We start from the raw sequence: 23,024 nt of genomic DNA, 5'->3' as shown, positions 1-23,024 counted from the left end.
GATGACGTGAACAACGTAAATAACGACCGTAACTACCGGGAGAAGCTAAGCTAACTGGGCGACAGAGGAAAGTAAGCTCGGTTTGTTATTTTTCAGTTAAATTATTTACCTCTATAGTTTATGTAGATGAAGCCGCAATCTGACGTACATATCAAAGGATTTTGTTGGTGGCCTTAACGATATATTAACTTACTACACAAGCGTGCTGGTGTTTGGTGCATGCATTGAAGCTAGCTAGTTAGCCGTGATAGCAGCCTGGTTTACATCGCAATCAGTTGTAAATTTACCACAAAGAGTAGTGATGATTTATTAATGATAGTGTTTAGTTGCCATCAAGCTGATGGCTATATTGACTAAGTTACTGTGGATCAAATGTACTTTAACATGTCACGTTAGGTCAGTCTTCTTCTTTTGGCTGCTCCCTTTGGGGGTCTCCACAGTGAATCATCTGCCTTCATCTTACTTTATCATTAGCATTCTTCCTCCACGTCCTCCTCAACTACATTCATGAATCTTCTCTGTGGTCTTCTTCTTTTACTCCCACCTAGCAGCTCCATTTTCCACATCCTTTGTCCAATATATCCACTATCCTTCCTCTGTACATGTCCAAAAATCTCTGCCTTGCCTCTAACTTTGAGAGCTATCCCTCTGATGTACTCATTTCTTATCCTGTCCATCCTGGTTACTCCCAATGAAGATCCTAACACTTTCAACTCTGTCACCTTCAGCTCAGTCTCTTGTCTTTTTGTCAATGCCCCCATCTCCAAACCACACATGACATCAGTTCACACGACCATCTCTTTTCACTCTTGCTGCTGTTCTTCTATCCAAATCACCCCTGACATTCAACTCCACCCACTCCAACCTGCATGCACTCTCTTTTTCACCTCCACGTTAGGTCATACAACCTGCACAAAGTAATCTCAGCCTCCTCACTTGCATTTCACACCGTGCCCTGTCTTGTCTTTGATGTTTTCTGCTGATGTCTGCTCTGAAGTCTTAACACTTTATATGAACTTTCTTTACAGATTGTTTTGAAGATCTTGCGTTTCGAGAAGCCCAAAAAGCAAAAAAAAAATTTTTTTTAATAAATAAAACAAACAAAAAAGTAAGTTATTAACAAACAATAGACACTAAACACTAACATACTAGAGAACACTGATGTGATACTAGTTTAGGGAGATCATATCAGAATCATATCAGAATTGTGTTTATTGGCCAAGTATATGTGCAGACACATACAAGGAATTTGGTTCTGGTAGATGGAGGCTCTCAAGCACTGCAATGTAAATCACACGCACACATAAACACACACACACACACACACACACACACACACACACACACGTGTCTATATATACATTACACATGCATACAAGTACATACACAAAGCTGTGTAAACCAACTATAAATAACCAATCTAAACTTATATACATAGAATACAGAAATGAAGTGGAATGAATACTACAGAATGTACATAAGGTGCAGTTGCAGTCTGGCAGTGGGAGCAGTGTGACAGGTCAACTGTTTAGAAGGGAGATGGCGAGGGGAAAGAAACTGTTCCTATGTCGGGTGGTCCTGGTCTGGAGGCTTCTGTACCGTCTGCCCGAGGGCAGCAGATCAAAAAGTCTGTCTCCAGGGTGTGAGGGGTCTGTGATGATTTTCCCTGCACGTTTCCTGGTTCTTGAGAGGTACAGATCCTGGATGGAGGGCAGGGGGGCGCCAATGACCCTTTCTTATGCCCGTACAGTCCTGTCCTGTTTAGTGGCTGCACCATACCAGACTGTGATGGAGGAGCACAGGACAGACTCAATGACCGCAGTGTAGAACTGGATCAGCAGCTCCTGTGCAATCTGTGCATATGTAGAACCTCTACCAATATTCAAAACTTTTATGTATTAGACAAGTTCTTTTTGCAAAAGCTGCTTTTGTGTTGAAGCCTGCACATGTGTGAGGCTAAAAAGGTGCTTCACTTCAGACAGTTTCCGATGAAACATTAGGAAACCACAAGATTCAAGGCATCTAAATAGAACAATGTCATCTGTGTTGGCCCTCAATTTCATGTCAGATGGCTTCTGAGAAAAAGTTCTATTTAATACTATATTAATATTGCAGCTCGAAGAAGCTAGTCCGACCACACTTGAACAGAGACAGTGCTAGTGATAACAGTATGTTTCACTCTTTGCCCGTTTCAGTGACTTACAGGCGAGAAAGGAGTATACGGGAGGTGTATGATGAGCGCTTTTTAACAGACAGGCCGGTGAGCTCCTCTTTATCACTGCATCCCATTTAATAATTCCCACATGCAAATTATGCCTTATTACTTTTCTTTATTTATCCCTTGACAATTGCTGATTTTTAATTTTAATTATTTTTATTTTTATTTTTTTGTGGATGGAGAGTGAATAATAAAATAACACCAGGAATCTTTTTAAAGATTTATTTTCGAGTTGCCATAAGCTCTGGCTCAGACTTTTCTTTCACAAAATCTGAGCAAGAATAAAAAAAAAACCATATATAATTTTTTAAAAAGGTATGTGTGTGTGTGTGTGTGTGTGTGTGTGTGTGTGTGTGTGTGTGTGTGTGTGTGTGTGTGTGTATATATAGGGTCCATACCCACGGGCGGCTGGAGGGGTTGAGCGACGAGGCCCCTTTGGGAGGCCAGAAGATGACTACAGCCGTGGTGGCTATGATTATGAAGGAGGTCCCCGCTTTTACCCAAATGGAGGCGGACCCCGGGGTTACCATGAAGATCAGAGGGGTTACCATGGAGATGGCCCTCATTTCCCTGCTGAACGCAGAGCCATTCCACCTTCAAGGAGGGTAAGAGGGTTTTTTTTGGTATATTGTAATCAAATAGGTGAACTACATATTTTCAGTCAAAAGCAAGCAACCTTTTTCAAAGTCTCTACAGTTTAGATATTTCCCATAATATTGTAAGTTTAAGGAGCCAATCCAAGGACAAAGTAGTTAACAATATAATTTAAGATAATTTGAAACGTATATGTACTATAGGCATCTATTGAACTCTTCTTCTTAGACTTTTAAATTCCCTTTATAGGGATTGTGCTCTTTAATTTTTCTGCTTTTCCCCCCTATATTACTCTTTAGAGTTTGTGTTTACATTTGAGTTCTAAAATTGTAAATGTATCTATCCGTCATTTCAGCTAGTTTGTCATTTGTCACTTATCAGTGGGTTATGTATGCAAAATTAAATACAATGCTTTTTGTCATTTTACACTATTTTTAACCAGATACTGAGTTTTTTCTGTCTTAAGAGATAACAAATAATATAGAAGTGGCGAATAAGAATGATTTTTTTTCTTCACATTTTCTTTGTCGTGTAGGAGGACTATCCTTACAGAGTACCCAGGGATGACTCCCACACAGCGCGGCCTTTGGAGTTTGGGTAAACTGTTTGTCTTAGGATTTGTTTTAATATTAGCCTTATCAGCCACATTCTGTATGCATACAGTATTCCATCCATCTTCTTCTGCTTAATCTTATCAGGGTCGCAGTGGGGCTGGAGAATATCTCAGTTAACATAGGGCGAGAGACAGGATACACCCTGGACAGGTCGCCAATCTGACACAGTGCTAACACAGAGAGAGACAGACAACCATTCGCACTCACATTCACAGCTATGGGCAATTTAGAGACACCAGTTAACGTAGCCCCACTAATGTGTTCTTGGACTGTGGAAGGAAGCCAGAGTACCCGGCTTCCTCCCACACACAAACACAGGGAGAACATGCAAATTCCACACAGAAAGGCCCCGGCCAGATGGTGGATTTAGACTGTTGCTTATTAAAATGTTTTCATTTTGGACAGCAGGGGACAGTCTTGTTCTATTCACTTGATGTTATAAGGAAGTCATTTGTGTTTAGTTTCTCTGGTTGGACTTGGGGGGGATTTAGGGGGGGTGTGTTTGTAATGTTTGTGTACATACCAGCAATCACGAGTCGTGGTCTGTTTCTGACCCATATTGGCCTGTCTTACTTCATTTACTTTTCTTGTGGTCTCTGCTGAGCTCTCCAGACTCTTAGTTTACACAACTGTTGGTCTAGCAATGTTGGCTAAACAGTGTCTATATTTAGGCTAAACACTAGGTTTGCAGACATTTAGGTGACAAGTTTACAATATTCTCTCAAAATACTGGTTCAATTCAGTATGATTTTTGTCTGTTAATAGACAAAGGCAGCACAAATTAGCTGTAAATAACATTAACAAATATGAGTCAAAATTAATTTTACCTGTGTGTAATGCTGATGTGTGATAATAGCACATTAAATAGTACTAGGTAGCCTATTTGAACATTATTAAGAATATTTTAATATCGGGGTACAATTAGTGCGCTAAAGTTTAGTAAAACCCTCAATGTTGCATTTGCATTGTGCATGTTTCATTATTAAAAACGACAATAAGGTTTGCCAGTTATATCTGTGCTCCTTTGCTATTGCCAAAATAAAAAATATATATGCAGTTCATGTTACCTAACTGATGAGTCTGCAGTGTTATGACTTTAACAACAAAGAGCGGAGGTAACTTGCATGTCTATGTTACAATTTGTTCACTTTGTGAAAAGTTGAAGGATTAGCTTTAATTAGTTTAATCCTCCCTGACACTGAGATGTGGTAAGAGACCTGTAGGTATTATGTCGTCACACATGGGTGCATTTTGAAAATGCGCTGTTTGTACAGTAGCAAAATTTATGAACAGTACTTGGGTATAAAGTGTACTCACTGGATAGACCAATCTAGGCAGGCAGAGAGAGAAGAGGGGAAGATTGAGAGTGATTTTGTTTTCATAGCTGCGTCGGATGCATGGTTGTTTAAGTTGTCTAAAATTCTTGACAAAAGCACAAAACATGTTTTTTCCCATTTTAGGGTTTTGTTATTGCAAAGCAAATATCCTGTATTGCACAGGATGAGCACGCAAAGCGCTTTATATAACATGTCTCATTCATCCATTCATACCCAGTCATGCAAGCATTTTTGTCTGAGGTAAACTGTGTTCTATCTAACATTCACACACATTCATACTCGGATCAGTGCATCAGTGAGCAACTTGGGGTTAGTATCTTGCCCAAGGATATTTGGCATGCAGACTGGGGCAGACAGAGACCAAACCACCAGGCTTCCAACCTGCTCTATCTCCTGGACTAAAGCCACCCTTAATACTCCTTCTAGTGTAGCCTTAGACCATTTGGATGTTAATTCTGTTTCCTGTCATGTTTTAGATACACAATATATCTCCTTAATAGTTCGTTACACAACTGATACTAAGAAAAATGCTGCCCTTTATCTTTAGCCAGAAAGCATGTGTCCAGTCAACCTGTTTGAAGTAAGGCTTGGATTTGTGGCTGTTGAAAGAGCTCTGTCTCATGTGGTCACTTAGCAGATGTGAATTCCTTTTTGAAGATTTGTGCTTCAGTGAGAAATTCACTTTGTGGCTACGCCGTAACTGTGTCATACACCCTTCTGAACCGTAGCCTGACATGCACCTCCCTAGAAATGTACACATTGGGGTTGATCTGCTCAATACCATTGATTTCTCCTATACATCTCCAGCTACTGTTTTGCTGCAGCTTTTTTAATTGAATATATCAGAGAGAGTAACAATCATCACCTCATTATAGGTAATAGCAATTATAGTGTCAATTAAGTACTCACAAATGTCAGTACATTTCTGAAGAGAGATTGCAGGATGGAGATGAGGAATGTTCAAAGAAGTGGAAAATCTTGAGGGACAAACATGTTTGCTCCACTGAAAAATAAAACTGACCACAACAAAGACTGAAGAACCAGGAGGGGAAAAAGTCCTACCATTTTATTTGTTTTTTTTTCATGGTTGACACCACATATAAAACACAGAGACAACACACTATCACATAATGTTCAGCACACAAGCATAGATGCCAGCAACACCGTCGGCCACTTACATAGGTTGTGTTGTAGACTCTACAAAATTTCCCCAAAGAAATCTAAATAAACACAATGTACTACACTGTGTGCTTATCTGCAAACACTAACTTGTGTGTGCGTCTCTTTTATTTTTTGTTAATCCCCTCAGTGCCCGTGCACCACCTCCTCATAGCGTTAGAGGCCAAGGCATCTATCCAGCACCCAGAGCGCTCCCAGAGAGTGGGGAAGACACACTAGTACAGGCCATACTAAACCTGGACAGAGGGTAAGAGTGAATTCCTGTTAATGACTTTGTATGGCAGACCATGTCAAGCCAATAAAGAAATGTCTTAATTTATTATATATAGCACCTACATTTTTAACCTCGTAAGACCCGAACTCTTTCATGCATTTTTAATTTCTCTTTGCTATTTGGGCTAATTGGGACCTGATGAATGTAAAAACAAATAATTACCAGATTTTTTTATTTTTATTTTTACCTGATTTTTGTGTCTGAGGAAAATGAGGTCCGCATATGAGGACATTCGTTTTAAATTTTGATAGAACTGTGGCAGTATAATGTCCTCGTAAGTATATATCAGGCCCTGTAGAGCAAAACTAATCAGCGTTTGCCACGGGTATTTTGGTCTAGACAACCCAAAAATGCGATGTCCACATATGTGGACGCCAGGTCCTAGGAGGTTAAAGCACCTGTCATAAAAACAAAAAAAGCACAGTTGTATTTTAGATATCAGTCAACTTGTTTAAAACTGAAAATTCCTACATCATTTGGGGTATTAAACTAAATTCACACTTGTTTATACCCAAGTTTTAACACACTGGACTTCTTTAGGAAACCAGGCATAACATTTAAACACTTAAACTTTAATGTTCAGGAATGCAAGTAACTAACTAGGCATCTTGTTTTTTTAAAAAGTAAAAAAAAATAATGTGGGTTTACTATGTAAGTTAGAAAATGAATACATAACAACAATTATATTTTAGCATTAAAAATATAATTTTGATTAAAGAGCTTGCACATAGCGTTTGATTATCTATTATAGAACGTAAAAATGATTTTGTTACTTACCACATTTTAGGGCAGCTGTGGCATAAACCTTATATTGAGTGATTGTTTAATTAATTTGTTAAGCACTAAATATAACACACGCACAGCCCTTGTTTTTCTTGCTTTGTGACCTCAGCCACTTTCCTGTTGACTCTATTGTCTTAATTAATGCTCATACTGTAAATGATGGTCCTCATTAGGATAAAAAAAAAGGAAGTTAAAGCAAGGTGCACTGTCCCTCACTTTCTGGGTCAGGTCCACCCCCGTCTCATTATATCTGGTTTCAGAACAGCAAGATGCTCATGGTGCCCCCATGGGGCAGGGATAGCTCAGTAGGTAAAGTGGTCGCCCCATGATCGGAAGGTCGGCGGTTTGAATCCACTTAACGGCTACCCTGAGGTACCCCTGAGCAAGGTACCGTCCCTACACACTGCTCCCCGGGCGCCTGCTTAGTGGGCTGCCCACTGCTTCACTGAGTGAATGGGTCAAATGCAGAGAAAAACAAGTAATTTCCCCATGGGGATCAATAAAGTATCCATTATTATTATTATTATTATTATTATTATAAAACTCACTTTGAAGCGTCAAACATTACTAACCTTAATGGGTGGTTACATCCTGCCTGAGGTGCCACCATCGTCTGACTGTGCAGCTGTTTCGTTGCAGATAGGTGAAGTTACAGCCAGAGAGGGAGTGTTTGATTAGCAACAACAGCTACTGTGATCTTTGAATGAAAATGTTTGGGATGCACGTTTTAAAATATTAAAGGGAACAATAGTGTTCAAGTCAAAAGGGCAGTTTTTGCGGTCTTTTGGGGAAATTATGGTTTTAAAAAGCCTCTCCACAAATAACTCTGCAAACGGATATGGGTAGCATAAATAAAACATAAAACAGGAATTTGTTGCACACAACAGAATGACCTTACAGTGCTAGGTGGCAGCATTGTTCTGTGTTGGTACATAAATGAGTGAGAGAGGTGGACCCGTCATTGGGCCGATGTAAATTGCTGCTATTAGATTGCAATCAGGAATAACTTTAACCTCAGATAATTCACAAAAAAGAAAAAGAAAAAGCTATCAATGTTTGGACCTTTCAGATTTTGGCAGGGCTCACATTTCCCCTGTTTTCCCCAGGGAGGACAGAGACCACTACAGGAGAAAGGCAGCCCCGTTTCCTCCCCTCAGAGATCGTTCTCCCGTGCGGCGAGAGGTGGCCCGCTCCCCGCACAGCCGCTCTGGCTCCAGCGTCAGCAGCAGAGGATACTCACCGGACAGAGCCAAGAGCCTTCCTTTCCCCTCACAGCAAGGCAAGAGTATGTAGAAATCTTAGATTCCCGCCCCCTGATGCAGTATGCAGTGCTTTTACTGGCATCACAATATTGATAAGAGTTTAAAACTCCAAAGCAAATCACCATAACATGTGGAATTAACTTAATAAGTCGGTAACACAGATTAATACAATATAAATTCAATAAAGTGGCACAGCATTAATAAATACTAAAGTATAAAGGTAATTAGTTCTGGTCTTAACAATCCAGCTGATGGAACAAATTATGTAACAGCACTGCTAAAATGGAGTGGAAAGTGTAGTCACTGCTTCCACTGACAAGTTCTACTCATAAGCCATTTGTTGCCTTAACTCAGGAAGAGGAGACACAGCCTCTGAGTAAACATCGTTCATTTGGAAAGCTAAATTTTATACTAACTATCCAGAGCACAAAAGTAAATAAGGTCATCTGTGTATGCCTGTAGGCCCTGATTCAAGGTCATGTTTTAAGTTCAGCTCCTAAAATGTGCATTGTTCTGAAATGGATTATATATTTTTTTCTTCCATCCTTCATTTCTTATTTTACTGTTATTCACTGTCTGTCCATGGCTGTTAACCTGGCTGACCGGCTTTTCAGGTGTGGATGGTCCAGAGGGTCACACGGGTGTTTCTGAGCACCTCTGGGGGGCACTCTTTCCTCAACAGAGTGGACATGACACTTTGGGTCTGTACATTGAGCTATGTAAATAAGCTTAGACTTGGGTGATAGTAAGCTGGGTTGTTGTTCCTTTCTTGCATCCTTGTCATTTTGTGTTCTGTCTTGAGAAGGATGCAGGAACAGAAGACTTCAGGCTTTTTAAATTTCAGTGACTTGAGAGTCGACCCGCCTCTCAAAAGAAAAAGTATTTTACAAAGGAAACTTTTTGACACAGACATTTGTTTTCACCCAGGTCTTTTGTAAGTTATATCATGAAAGTAGTTTCTGAATTAGAGTTTAGTACAGACTGCTGTATTGTGGTAAATGCCATTTCCACTACCCGAGGTACATTAGCACTTTTCATGGTTCCTGCACTTTTATAAAGTAATGTTAAAAATGATTTAAAATGTCAGAGGTGTTCCGATTGAACACATTTTCATCACAGATATATTATTTAGTGTTATATTACACTTTAATGACTACAAATACATCTTGTCTGGAAATACATTTGATAAGATGACTGTGTGGGAACAGTGAATTTTACAGCTTATCTAGAAAGTGGCTGAATAATGTAAGAGCATCATGGATTGCTCTTTGTTTTTTCAGTCCCACCCTCTCACTTGGAATGTTATGGAAAACCAAGTCCACATAATAGATTTCCTGTAAGACCACCAAAAATTATTAAATAACTGTACTGTAAAATGCACAAGTGCTAAAGTATCTCCGTGTGCGGTGCATGTTCTTTATTCATTCTTGTCTCTAATCCCTCAAATTCCCCTGTTTCCACCAGTGTTTGTTTTTCTTTTGGGGGGAGGTTGGTTTTGTTTCTTTTGAGGTCCACTGCCATTTTCAACGCCGGTCATTTTTCTTTTAAATTTCCATTTGATTGGCGCTTTTTCACTCACGAAGTGAGTGCTTAGCAGTTTTCATGGCTAACATGGCAAAATGTTGCCATCTGAATGCATGATTTGAACGGGTTTTAAGAGTAAATATTTTTAGGGAAGCATTAGAGTAGTCGTATGCTCCATAGGTTGCTTTTAGATAAGAAAACCCCACCAATTGTGATGTACTTGGCCGGTGACCTTACGGTTTGGTCTTCCAACAGGGTATGAAGAGACTTATTCTCAGAGCAGGATGTTCGGTAAGTACAGTTCAGTATAGCTGTCTAAGACTGGATAGACTACGTCTTGTTTGATGAGTTAATAGACAAATTAGCCACTTCTCCTGGATTATATTTCAAAATGTATAGCCATGCATTCCTTTGTTTGTTCAGTGGTAATGAATTAAAAAGTAAGATGAGATGACATGCAGAGGATTTGTTTCAGATATATTGAAAAGTTACAGTTGTCAAACCTAATCTATTCACAGTCTGCGTAACCTGAGAGAGACAGAGAGGGTTTCTAATGTCTCCAGCAGCCAGCTTTGCTCTCCGTTCTGTCTGCCACTTTGTCAGGCCTCATAAAGATGCCACCAGGTCGTGTGCGCAAGTAGAGGGGAGAGGGTATAGGATGTCTGATGGATATTCCTGAAGCCAAAGCTGCCACTCCGGAGTGTTTTTTGTTTCATTTCTAGGTGCTTGAAGTTTGTTAGTAGAGTTGATTACAAGGCTTTGGACAGCGTAGTGTTTTTCTTATAGAAGGAAAGTCAGTAGAGGAAGAAACTCCTCCTCCAGTGACTGGAGAGGAGCCGTGCATTCAGCCAATGAGATTCAAAGCACCATTGTGTTTCTTGATTGTTCCAGGCTTTCTAGTATAGGTACCTCACTGGATCCTGGAACCAGACTTCCAACACATTTACAAGGCTGCGATATCCATAAGCACCCCCATACTTACTTTCCAGACCGACTTGCTTGTCTTCTTTCAGTTGAATTTCTGCTTCCCTCGTCGTTTCACCTTTTTCTCATTTCTTATTTTGTTATTCCAAATATCTTTTTTTACTCTAACTTCAGTCTTACTGTTTTTTTTTGTTACTTTTCAATTTCTATAGACAAAATTCCTGGCCTGTCAAGAGAGGGATCCCCACAGAGTGCAACATCTGTCAAGGTACTGTTTTTCTTGAGGTTTTCATGAAGGATCAAAAACATTAAAGGGTTTTTCTAAATTGTGTTGTTTTTTTAAAAATATTGTAAGTACAGCAGTGGAGTCTCAGATGTTCTGTGCTTTATTTTGTTTGCATACCATGGTGTCTGCCTATGTCACTGTACAGCAGGATACATCTGGAAGTCCTTAAATTCCATCCTCCTAATAAGTGTTGAGTCCCATCAAAGTATGTTAATGGGTTTTAAAGTGGTCCTCATGCAGGGCATAAAAGCCATCGGGCCTCCACTTTGTTTAACTTTGTTGTAAGCGGACTTCAGTTACAAGAATTTGTAATGATACGGGGGAAAGGGCTCAGGTATCAACAAAAAAAAACAACTTTTTGTGTCAAATGTGGATATTTCTTGATTGTTTTGCTGATAATGTTGTGTTTTGCTGATGTCATCCATCTCCAACTATGCAGAGGAGTGTAAATACAATCAGTTGTGATTAGGCGCAGTACATGTGGCTGTGACCACCCAGAAGTGTAGAGGAGAAATCAGTAGCCCGGGTCACAACTTTATCACAAGATCGTAACCACAGAGTCATAAGAAGTGCCTGTGTAACTCTGGGATGTATTTACACGTTTATAACGAACAATAGTTTACTTTTACTTTTAAAGAGCACGTCTAACTGCGTTTGGCAGGCCCTCAGTTTCCTTTTGATGACGCAGGGAATGGGTCTCGTGATTGTGACAAATTAATATGGGGCATCGGGCTCACAGGGAATCGGTATTTATCAAGATTCAGGTCAACACCTTGTGTGTGTTTGCATGCTCTGGCAACTTAAAAAGGTTTTGCTATTATAGCTGATTGTGTGAGGGTTAAAAATACTTTGTACCAATGTAATGACATTACCTCTTCTAAATGGAGTCTCTGTATGCATGTATGCCAGCAACTGTTTATCTGGATGTCAAAATGATCCCATAATCAAGTTGTTGTTGTTTTTTTGTAAAATAGAAACATTTCTTTTTTAAAATATCACAGTTTTAGTCATGGCCCTTAAATATACACAAAATAAAGTAATTGGGTTAAGTGATATATATCCATATCAGATATTTGACACCTCAGCAAGCTCTGCTCTGAAAACCTTTTAACAACAATAATCTTTTCCCTAACATGAAACAGGAAATAATTAAACGATCAAGGACCTGTGCAGTGCACGAAGCTTTTATCACTGCCCTATTTATTATTCAGTCAGCACAGTTAAAAGTTCCACAGTTTTACTGTCTAGACACGCTACAACCATTCAGTTGACTAATGTATGTTATTAGCCTAATGTTCCCGTTTTCTACACACACAAACACAGCTTTAAAAAGTTATTAGGACTAAAAAAGTCAAAATAAAGAGCTTGGCAAATGTTAATACCGTTAACCTTCAGTTATCCAGCTCATATTCGTCCACTTATTTTTCCCCAAGTATGGTGGACTAAATTGCTCACCGTTTTGTTCCTCTCCTCACACCAACAATAGTGTATCTGAAGTGATCTGTTAACCCCTCAGCAGCTCTGGGTTCATCTACCTTTTATGTGCAGCTTAAGAAACATGTAAGTAGTTTTTACAAAAGGGCGCACAGAGTTCAGCTGTTTGGAAGAAAGATGATTTCTTTTATGTTTTGTTATGTTTCAGAATGTTAAGAGTCTGTATTGCAGCGGATCTCATCCTGCTGTGACTCTACATTGTTGCTTTCCTGCCTTCACACATCAAAAAGGGGCCGTGCACAATGTACACAAATGATGCATTTACTTTCTGTGATAAATATTTAGTGATTGCTCACTCTGAAAAAAAATTATTTTTATCAAGTTCACTGCTTTGAAAATGACAAACTTAAACTTTATTGCTGACAAGCGTTTATGGCTTGTACATGTGAAGAATTTAGACATAAATTCACCTTGACATTTAAGTGCCATTTCAAGTGCTGGACACACTTGATTCAGATGGCAAAGCCAACCATTACAGGCAAGGAGGGCTCGATTTTTCGTACAAATTCCCAGTGGAGGCAATGTCGTCACGTGAGCTGAGTAACAAATAACCAGACAGTCACCCTCGGGTTTATACACGAGAAATTACAAGATGCAGCATATAAACAAAGTTCTTTCTTCTCCTTCTAATGATCATTTTTGTCAGAACCACCTACCACCACCAAATCAACTGCTGTGATGAAAGTTACTCAGCGCCCCACCCCTCCACACACACATACATGCACACTGGTGCTTCTGCTGCTGTGTTTGATCTAGCCTGTGGTGCATTGTTGTGTGTTCTCGGGGCACAAACCCATAACCTTGGCCAAGATGAAAGGCCTGTGCTGTGCCCCCAGTAAAGCTTTGCACTAATGGTCCTGGTCACTGCCTGCTGTGGGGATTCAACAAACACATAGGCTTTCTGGAGCCATCCCAGACAGGAGACACCAAAGACGGGACCTAAAGACCACCACCGGCTCTGGCTTCAAGGCAGGGTGGGCAGGGAGGTCATCGGCAGGTTTCATCTCAACACAACAAATTCCTGCTAGATAGAGTGTAATGGTTTACCAGTAAAGGGCACAGATCTGCTGAAGGAAGCAGGAAAAAGTAATACAAATGCTCAAAGCACTGTTGTAGAGTGGCATTCAGTCACTATGATATTTTTAGGAATTCTAGCAGCATGCATTCAGGAATGGCAGTGTCATTGGGTTGGCCACTCCACTACTTTAACCTAACAAACAACTGAATATAGCTATGAGAGACTTAGGATGACTGGATGATCAGAGTATGAGCCAGCAGATGAGCATGCTGCAGTGATCAGAAATGTCATAGCTCTTGAATTTTGGCCTCTAAAGTTTGCTAAGTTTTTTTAAAAAAGTCACGTGCTGAATAGACTGCAAAGAGCGAGATCCTGAGGAACTTTGTGATGCTTGCTCAAACTGTAAGCATTTTGAAGAACTAAGCTGTTACATCAGCGTGATGATGTCCAAACTATTACATAGAACAATATTAAGTCCAGTGCTGTTTCTCCATTTTACAGCCAAGAACAAAATTCAGTTCCACTTCTTTGTCAGAGTTTACCCATTCTGCTGAAACAATAATGTTTTGATTTATTACAGTTAACAGAAGATCTATTTTGAGCCTTATCTTGAGAGCAGAGCACGATTTCCAAGTTAGGCTATGCTTTGCGAGTTGAAATAAAGAGACTCAGACAAGGGATATTTTTCTGCTGAGGTGCAGTAGATGCGATCTTTCATACAAGTCCAAGCATATACACGGGACTTCTCCCAAGCATAGCTTCAGGGAGAGTATTGGAAGGAGGAATAATTGGATGATGCTTTGCACTGTGCTTTTTTTATTATTATTATTTTAGACCGCACTCGGCTTTGTGATGTACCATCTCCTGTAATTTCTTTCTAGTCGTCTATGGATGAGGTATGACTTAGTTGCCGTGGCCTGTTTCCTTAATGTATGAGTGGACTTTAGTCATGGTTGGGCAGTTCTGCTCCTTGGCCTTCAAACTTTAATAGTATCAGGAAATGAGCAAAAGAAATTGACCACCCATCCAAGTCGGCCTCATTTCTTCCCTTAGATCTCTCTTGTGGCTTTCTCGGTAGTATTTATGGATGCCTTGGCTTCCAATTTGCCCATTAGATGCTTAATCATGGCTTGTCTGGCTGTGATTTCTTTGCTCTGAAGATTCTGTCTTAACACAGCTAAAATGTGAGTTTTATGGTTTTCCGTGTTATAGATTGGTTCTACTAAACTGCAGGGTTACTGCTTGGGTAGAAAAGCAACATTAATATTAAGCTAAGTTTTGATCTGTAACAAACATTTTAAAATATAGGCTCTAGCTATATTTCGTGCCTCAGGTATAGATTTCTATACTGCAAATTCTGTGTATGTGTTGTTGTTTTTTCCACTGAGTCCACTCTGGCTTTTCAGCTTTACTGTATGCCTCATCAACCACGTCTCCTTCAAAGTTAAAGAGTCAGTAGGTCATGTCGTAGCACAGCATTGACTGTACATCCTTTACAATTCAATGTTGTTTGATTGCTGTAGTAGAGTAGTAGTATGCTTTTTAAAATATTGAATGGTTTTATGATTTCTTGGCATAAATGTTTCATGGCAGTGGTTCTGTTAGGAATAACCATTCTGCTGCTTTCTTAGTTTTCCTTAAATATCCCTGCAGCTCACACCTTCCTGTTGTTTTCCTTTAGGAGGAAAACCCCCCTCCAGAAGGAGAAAAAGAAGAGCCACTGGTAGCTCCCGTCGTGGAAGAGAGCCAAAAATCTACAGACAATTTCCACGAGCGACGAGCCCTTGCCATCGCAGCCAAAGCCCAGGAGATAGAAAAGGTACTTTTTTCTAATACTTCAAATTTTCACATCATTGCGTTTTTCTGACCCACCTTTCCACAAGTTCTCTGATTGGGGTGATACAGCATGTTGTCCACTAATCACAGGCCTCATTCTAAAACTCCTGCGTATTTTCCTTGGTCAAGACAAGTAATTTGCTCTTGATGGCAGGCAAGAACCTTGCATGGCAGCTCTACCAGCAGTTATACTGTGTGTGTTAATGAGTGAATGTGAAACACATTGTAAAGTACTTTGTAGAAACCTGTGGATAAGTGCAGGCTATTTACAGTTTTCTTGTGCTTCTAGCAAAGAATAAAAGTCAGATTTGGATTTATATCCTATACAGGATTTTAAATTGGTAATCACAATGTATTCCAAGGATGTTTAAACAAATTTGAAGGTGTTCTGTTCTCAGTTGTTCTTTTTGGGAAGGAAAAATCACTGTATGCCCAAACCCTCTCATTAAAAACTACGAATTTGTCAGACTTTTCTATAAATGTCAACTTTGGCAATGCAGACCACATTCAGTACTCTTGGCACCACATTCCCATGCATATGGTGGCCTTGGGTTCTCTGACTCACATGTGGCATGCTTTACTGGATAGGCACTACTGAAACAGCCACCTATTATGTTCGTAACAGGCAGGAAATTAACTTTGCTGTCTTCCAGTCACAATGCTGAGTACCTACTGCTACCCCCTAAAAAACTTCACTGTTGCAGCCACATTTAGAGAAACGGTTAATTATTTAAAAAACGGGAGGCCGGTGTCTGTAGTTGCCAGCATTTTCCTGGTAGCTTCTCTTAATCTTCCATCCTGACTCACTGACTGCATAAACCGCTCATTATACAAAATATCTGCTTAATATCGCACACGGCTCAAGCATGGCCCCCTCGGCGTCTGACTCATCTTTGCAAATGCTCGCGCATGAAGCGGTCTGCACACCGGGGTTTAGAAACATTAGAATGATATACAGGGTACAGGGGACACGTAAATGAAGGAAGCAGCTAAGAACGGCTTATTCGCTGTAAAGAGCCGTGCATAAAATAAACCGAGAGGTCGACCGCTTAACAGAGCTTAAAAACACCCCAGGCTCGAGGTTCCAGCTCTGCTCTGTTACCTAATGAAGGCCATTCCTGCACCAGTGAGCACTGCTGGTGGTTTAACTGAGACCATTAAACCTGAGCTAGCTCTGCCCTGGAGCACAGACTGCGCCCTCACATTGAGCTGCAGCACAGAGCCTATAGGCTGTAACAGCATTACTGCTGACGCTGCAGCTTCACGCCTGTTTTATAGCCTGTCTGTGTCTTCTCTCATTTTTTTACAGCAAACTTTATAACGTCTGAGCTATGTGAGCATTATTTCATGTTTCCAGGTATTATGGAAAGTTATTTTAGAATGATTACAAAGACCCGTGTCAGCAATCTGTAGGTACTTTACTGCCATCATCAGTATTACTCATAATTCTCTGCTATCTTCTAATGTGGTGATTCAAATCTAGGTATACATGTATAATAAACAGTTTGAAATGAAAACGAAGAGGGGATAAAGTATTGCGTTTTCACAGGGATATGAGGTTTCAGTATTTCCTTTCAGGATTTGCGATTCTTAGATAACCATCAGTTTCTATTGACAGCTGCAGCTTTTTGTTTTCCCTGTGCCTTTCTCTGGCTTTTGTGATCTTCAGATCGTCCGTATGTGTAGGTCGTTTGCGATTTGGCAGCTCTTCTCCTCTTCCATGAGAGACTAAACTGTTTATCCCAGAGCTGAGGTCAGAAGATGAGTAATTGAATCAAGATTTTTTTCTTCTCACATAAAAGAAGGATCATGGACTGAAATAGAAAAGGCTGTATTTTTAAAGCATCGCAGAGAATTGCTTTCACATGATGGTCTTTTACTCTCTGAGGTGGCAGACAAACCGAGCAGTCACTGGAAGCTGTATAAGCACTTGTCTGGTGACCAGTTTTAACGCCCCATTTTGCTCTGACCCACAGCTAAACATACTTAAGCTGTTCTTTCTTTCTTTTTTTGGCTCTGAAATAACAAAGTCACTTTCTCATGTGCTCTTTAAATTAGCAGCAGTATTCCTGTTGGTGTGGGCACTCGTGTTAAGCCATTTGACAAGTGTCAGCCAGATGTTTGGCTTTCTGCACCCAATCTGGTCTAGCCATCTCTTCTGTACACACAGCCACAAATGCACAGAATCCAGAAGCCCCTCAGAAGCTATCCAGGTCATAATCTAAACTTTGTTTGCGTGGCTAAGTGAAGTTGGTCTTCTTGACTTATAGTCTGAACCCCCTTTCTGGTTGTCAGAGTTGACTTTGGCCACAGGACAGACTAACCGGTTATAGTGAGTGACAAGGCATGAGAGGCAGTCAAGGGTATTATGTTTTGTTCCTCGTAGGCCCAGATTGCCGTACAAAGGGAGTTTTATTTCATTTGTTGAGGGATCTAAATGTATTTGACAGAAAGCCAGACACTTCCAGCCTCTTGAGGGCTTTTTACGTGCAAAGATGACAGAGCTGGACTGAGGTGCCAACTCTAATGTTTAAAATTTGTTCCGATTCTCTCATTTCTAAAGCCCAGCACGCTCAGGGGCGAGATTTGTAAAAAGGATTTGTCCTGCAGGGGTGAACAGCGAGCAAGATGCTCTTTTTCTCAAACAACCCCACCCAAAGTCGAGACGTGCTCCTTTCCTTCCTGGTTGGATAACGGGACGGATTGCAGGAAGAACTTTGTCAGCACATTGTTTAGAAACAGCTCGCTCTGTATTCACAGAAGGTGTAGACCACTCACTGATTGGATCCTTCCTTCAAACGTTTGATAGGTCCACTCTGTTATCAGATGATGAAAAACCAAAAAGGCCATTGCTCTGTAACTACATTCATTGTGCTGGGGATGGTGGCTGTCGCAGGTCTGCTTGGGCTATCAGTTGTGTAACATCTTCTGCTCAATTGTTTATTGTGCGTGAGGAATGTATAGAAATGCCCAGAGGAGACTGTGTTTTTGAATTTGTTTTGTAGTGTTCCCCACAAATCTCCTGTAAAATGATTTATTGAACATTTCCCATCAGCTGCTTTTGTAAACAAGAGACCTGGATAAGGTTGCATAAGCTGTTTGTACTGTAAATCCCTCAGTAGGTTTGTGTATAAAGCTTTAGAAATATCTGAATGGGGTTGGTAGGAAATATGATTTCCCAATGCTGTCCAATTAAAAATGAGTAATTATGTCAGCCTGAAAACACAACAGTTTTTAGAGCCAAGTAAAATCAAAGTTAACCACTGTTCTTTTCTAATTACAGGTATTGGTTTGTTATTACAGGTAATCTGTGTGTTTGAGTTGGCACTGCTCCCGTAGTCAATGTGAAATTAAGATAATCTAAATTAAGTGAAAGTAATTTAGTTTTTTCCTAGTTTACATCATTACTAAATCGCATTTTAGATCAGGTGTAACAAGCATGTCCTGTAGGCTGTGTTTTACTATTCAAGCAAATGTTAAAACAAGCTGCAACCAAGCTGACGTCTTTCAGCTAGCACACCTTCAATAGGAAAAGATTTATTGAGTAAATGCAAATTTATGCCTCTGTCAGTGCGCCCCAGGGTGGCTGTGGCTACATGTAGCTTGCCATCACCAGTGTGTGAATGGGTGGATGACCGAATGTGTAAAGCGCTTTGGGGTCCTTAGGGACTAGTAAAGCGCTATACAAATACAGACCATTTACCATTTTTAAGTTATCATTAACAGTCTTGTGTATATCTGCTCTTGAGTCTGTGTTGGGAGACACAGCAAACCTGTCATCCTGGAGGAGTTGGTAATACCTGCAACCACTGTAAGTGCAGGTATCCCCTCACCTCATGCTTGGTTTTACCCTCCACGTTTAAAACCATTCGTCTTTTGGTGGTTGTATCATTTTTTACCCCTCTAGTGCACTGCTGGTTAATTTCATTAACACCAAAGTAGCTGACAATGATTAAGAGCCCCCTCTGCTACTTAACTGACCAGATCAATATCCCAGAAGTCTAAGTGACTTGATGCTATACTGATTAAAAAGTGCTCCTTTAATTTTTTTTTTATTTGAGCAGTGTATTACACCTCCGTTATTTGTCTTCTGCTGACTGTTCACTGTGGATGGCTCCTACGCAAAAATAGAAATGTTTCATTTTTCCTCCCATTTGTGCTCAAAGCATCGTCAGCAAGGGTTTGCAAAAACTCTCATAGTGAAATCAAACTTGGTGGAAAAGTACAAAAATAAAAACAGGCAAACTGGTTTGGCTCCGGTTTTCTTTCTTAAAAATTACTGATAATGATAGATAGTGCACTCACAGTGTCCTAGTTTAATGCATACTTTGGAAAGTTGCCATCTGTTGGAGAACAAGGACAATAACTGTGTTTGACAGGCGATCTCTATTTGTGAGCTTTTCTCCAAGCACACTTTCTGTTCTGGTGAAAAATCTATAAATAAGCCAGCGAGTTAGAAAGCCCCGCAGCACAGAAGCCACCGTTGGTATCTGGTGAATGAAACTCTCCCTTCCTCCCTAGCCTAATTTTACACACACAGGCGTGTGGGCATATGTATAAACACACATGTCCACTCGTAACCCTTGTCACTGGACATCTCCTTGTATGAGACTGGCACGTACAGTTGAAGCTTGATATACTAGGCAGCTGTATCTGTAGTTAGGCATGGAAGAGAGTTACATACAAATATATATGTAAAAAAGTATTTGAGTATACTGGCAAAAAATAGACCAACATATCATTTTGAGTCTGGAAAAACAACAAAATCAAATAAACCAAGGAGATGGAAAGAAATAGGAACCTAACAATTATTTCACTTGAACAGATTGTCTTGGTTGTTGTTTTTTTTCTTCCCTCCTATAGTTATACTTAATGTCAGTTTATGTGGTCGTTACATTTCAACCTACCCCAACAAACTGTTGAATCAGCTCTCTCCCCCTGTGTTTTTAACCAGGGGTGTCAAAGATAGGGCCTAGGGGACAGAACCAGCTGAGCAAGACTCCAATCTGGCCCATAGATAGCCAAAATTGCCAAGGTATTAGACTTTTAAATGTATTTTTTAAATGTATTTTCATAGGTTTTAAAGATTTGGCTGCTGATAAAGACCTCCCCCATGGTCATTCATACTACACCGGGGTAAATAAGTAAAATATTTATCATGCAAGTCATGATGTTGAGATAGCACTTCTTTTTCTTATGTTAGGGATTAAATGTGTAATTGGCCCACTTAAGATCAAAGGCTGTAGGTAGCTGTCGAAGTTTAAGCTTTCGACCGTCATGAAATAGTGTGGTAGAGATTAGAGAGCCACATCGAGTTTGTCAGAGGTTGTAGTTATTTTGGCAAAAGTATAGACAAAGTGTTTATTTAGAAAGGGTATTTGTGTGTGATTTTTAAAATGCATCTTACGTCTCAAATGTATATACGTCCAAAAACTCAAGAAAATAAGAAATAAAAGCTGCCCTTGTGTTCCTGAATATTTTCCCTCCCTTACAAAATGTGAAATGGGCCCATAAATATTATCTTCAGTTGAGCAGAATGATATTTTCCCCTTCATTCTCAGCTCATTTAAAGGATCATGACTTAAAAGCAAATCTCTGTTTTGGTATTTTGCAAATCAAACCACTCTGTGTGGAAGCACAAGCTCCCTCCATTGTTTTGAGACATTATAGGCTCAGTGTGAAGTGGTGGCTCCCAAACTAGATTCCAGCACCTCCTCTTTGTCCCTCTAACACCTGTTACAAGCCTCGGAGCTACCACTGAAGTGCAGTTTTTACTGCGTCTTTCGGCTACCCTGTCCCATATCAAGTGCCCCTATTAAACTTGAGAGGAAGAGTGTTAATCTTTTGGCGCTGTATGAGGTGTGTTAGCACCAGAGTGATCAGCTTAGGCACAGTGACGCTGGAGTATTTACACCTAGGCGACAGGTAGAGCAGGAAGGAAACAACTCCCCATCCCCTCAATTAAGAGCTTTTCTCTCAAAGCTGTGCCTGGTAACACTTAACATAGCTAAATCTAAACTGAAAAAGGGTGGAAATGTCTGCTCAGTGGTTTTTGAAGGTAAAGTTTTCCTCTTGTTCGTCTCTCAGTATTATTTTATTTTATTTCATCTTTTTTCACTCGACCAGGTGTATCGTCAGGACTGCGAGACGTTCGGAATGGTGGTGAAGATGCTGGTGGCTAAAGATCCCAACTTGGAGAAGCAGCTGCAGGTTCCTCTCCGTGAAAACCTCGGGGAGATCCGTGAACGTTGCCTAGAGGACCTCAAACAATTCATCAGTGAGCTAGACGACGTCATCCGGCAGCCTGAAACTTCCACCTTTGACTCAACCACTCCCTCTACATCCCAGTCGGGTCATAAAATTTCAAAGACGGCAGTCAATCACAGCTCATCTTACTGACGCATCAGCTGGACGTGCTGCGTTAATGTGAGACAGAGGAGGAAGGCTTGACGGTTTGAAGTCCGGATTGTTCAGCAGCTCAAACCGAAACCATGGAGGTAAGCATGGAGAAAACAGGCCGCCGTGGAGAGAGGACATCCTTTGCAGGAATGACCAGTGTTATTTTTGAACGGACCATTTTTACCTTCAAGTTTTCTGTGTGAATTTATCAATTATAAAGAAAACGTTCTGTTAAGTTTTGTCAAAAGAAACACGTTCTTTATTTAAAATTATTCTCGTCTCACATTGTGAAAATGGTTAACAAGGGGTTTATTATTTAATCTTCTTTTTGATGAGAATATTTTGTGGAGAGCAGAGATTCAGTTCTCCAGCATGATCGGTTTTTGTAGTATTTTCAGCTATGTAAATTTTTCTTTTGTAGCAGATATTTGACTTGGTGCTGCTAAATTTACAACAGGTTGACATACTTGTATAAATTTGTACTGTAAAAAAAACCAGTTAAATTCACTTTCTTTGTCTTGTCTTATTTTGCATTTGAGCCCTATTCTACATTCATCCAACAAACTTGATTTTTTTTCATAATCCATTGACAAAAGTTTCATACCCGCAGAAAAATATCCATGCGCTATGAAAGATCTAATCTCAAGACATTTTTAGGATCAGTTCACCGATGTCTCAATGAAAAAAGCATGTTTAAAAAAAAAACAACCTTTTTTGCAGCACGGATCGGTTTATTTTTACGGACCGGCCTTTAAGGTGTCGCGGATAAATACAACAAAATAAAACCAGTACCGGCACCAAAATAAAAAATTATCCATAACACACGGAAACTGAGGTAATAATAAAAACAATAAATATTAACAATAAAAAGGAATAAAAACCCTAAAAACCATAAATTTCACACCTGAACCTCAACACTCGCCGCCCGATACCAAACGACTCACGGACCGGTACCAGTCCATGGCCCGGGGGGTTGGGGATCGCTGCTCTGAAGTATTTGTAAATCATAATGGTGAATTTAACCTTAGGGATGAAAGATGTTTAAAAACTGTTGTTCATCCAATGGCCTCTGGAGTCTGTGAGTCAACATGTTTTCTATAGCTGTGGTCACAATCGCAAAGACTTCTGTTGCCATGTAAGTCAATGGGAGAACGGATGGCGACAGCTAAAGTGCTCATGTTCTTTGAAAGGTCAGTTTTATTAAGACAAACTGCACCTCTAGTGTCTTATTAGTCGGCTAGTTGATACTTATTAATATGTTTGTACAATGGAATTCACCCAT

At 40.1% G+C, this 23,024-nt stretch overlaps 1 protein-coding gene across 8 annotated transcripts; it reads left to right on the top strand.

The window, feature by feature from the left end:
* Window positions 1-5: 5 nt before the first annotated feature.
* Window positions 6-22,249, top strand: pphln1 (periphilin 1). 8 transcript variants are annotated; one of them, XM_026146879.1, is made up of 12 exons: window positions 9-71; window positions 1,029-1,108; window positions 2,196-2,260; window positions 2,608-2,823; window positions 3,348-3,409; window positions 6,073-6,189; window positions 8,106-8,284; window positions 8,876-8,962; window positions 10,041-10,076; window positions 10,922-10,977; window positions 15,189-15,326; window positions 21,470-22,249. In XM_026146879.1, coding segments are annotated over exons 2-12 (1,230 nt in total). In that variant the 5' UTR covers window positions 9-71; window positions 1,029-1,107; the 3' UTR covers window positions 21,743-22,249. The 8 variants fall into 8 exon arrangements, with proteins under 8 accessions (XP_026002667.1, XP_026002663.1, XP_026002669.1 ...); XM_026146880.1 differs by having other exon boundaries at window positions 22-80; XM_026146882.1 differs by lacking the exon at window positions 1,029-1,108 and having other exon boundaries at window positions 6-71; window positions 8,106-8,278.
* The last annotated feature ends 775 nt before the right edge of the window (window positions 22,250-23,024 follow it).

This window comes from Astatotilapia calliptera, chromosome 17 (assembly GCF_900246225.1).
Source record: "Astatotilapia calliptera chromosome 17, fAstCal1.2, whole genome shotgun sequence".
In the NCBI taxonomy this organism is placed as follows: domain Eukaryota; kingdom Metazoa; phylum Chordata; class Actinopteri; order Cichliformes; family Cichlidae; genus Astatotilapia; species Astatotilapia calliptera.
Note: the sequence above shows the minus strand (reverse complement) of the source record. Positions and strands in the feature narration are given on the sequence as shown.

Bases quoted from the DNA above. Each gene is read 5' to 3' on its own strand.
- pphln1 (XM_026146878.1), top strand. The intron at 2,824-3,347 runs GTAAGAGGGTTT...TTTGTCGTGTAG, and splicing joins CCATTCCACCTTCAAGGAGG to GAGGACTATCCTTACAGAGT. The intron at 10,077-10,921 runs GTAAGTACAGTT...CAATTTCTATAG, and splicing joins TTCTCAGAGCAGGATGTTCG to ACAAAATTCCTGGCCTGTCA.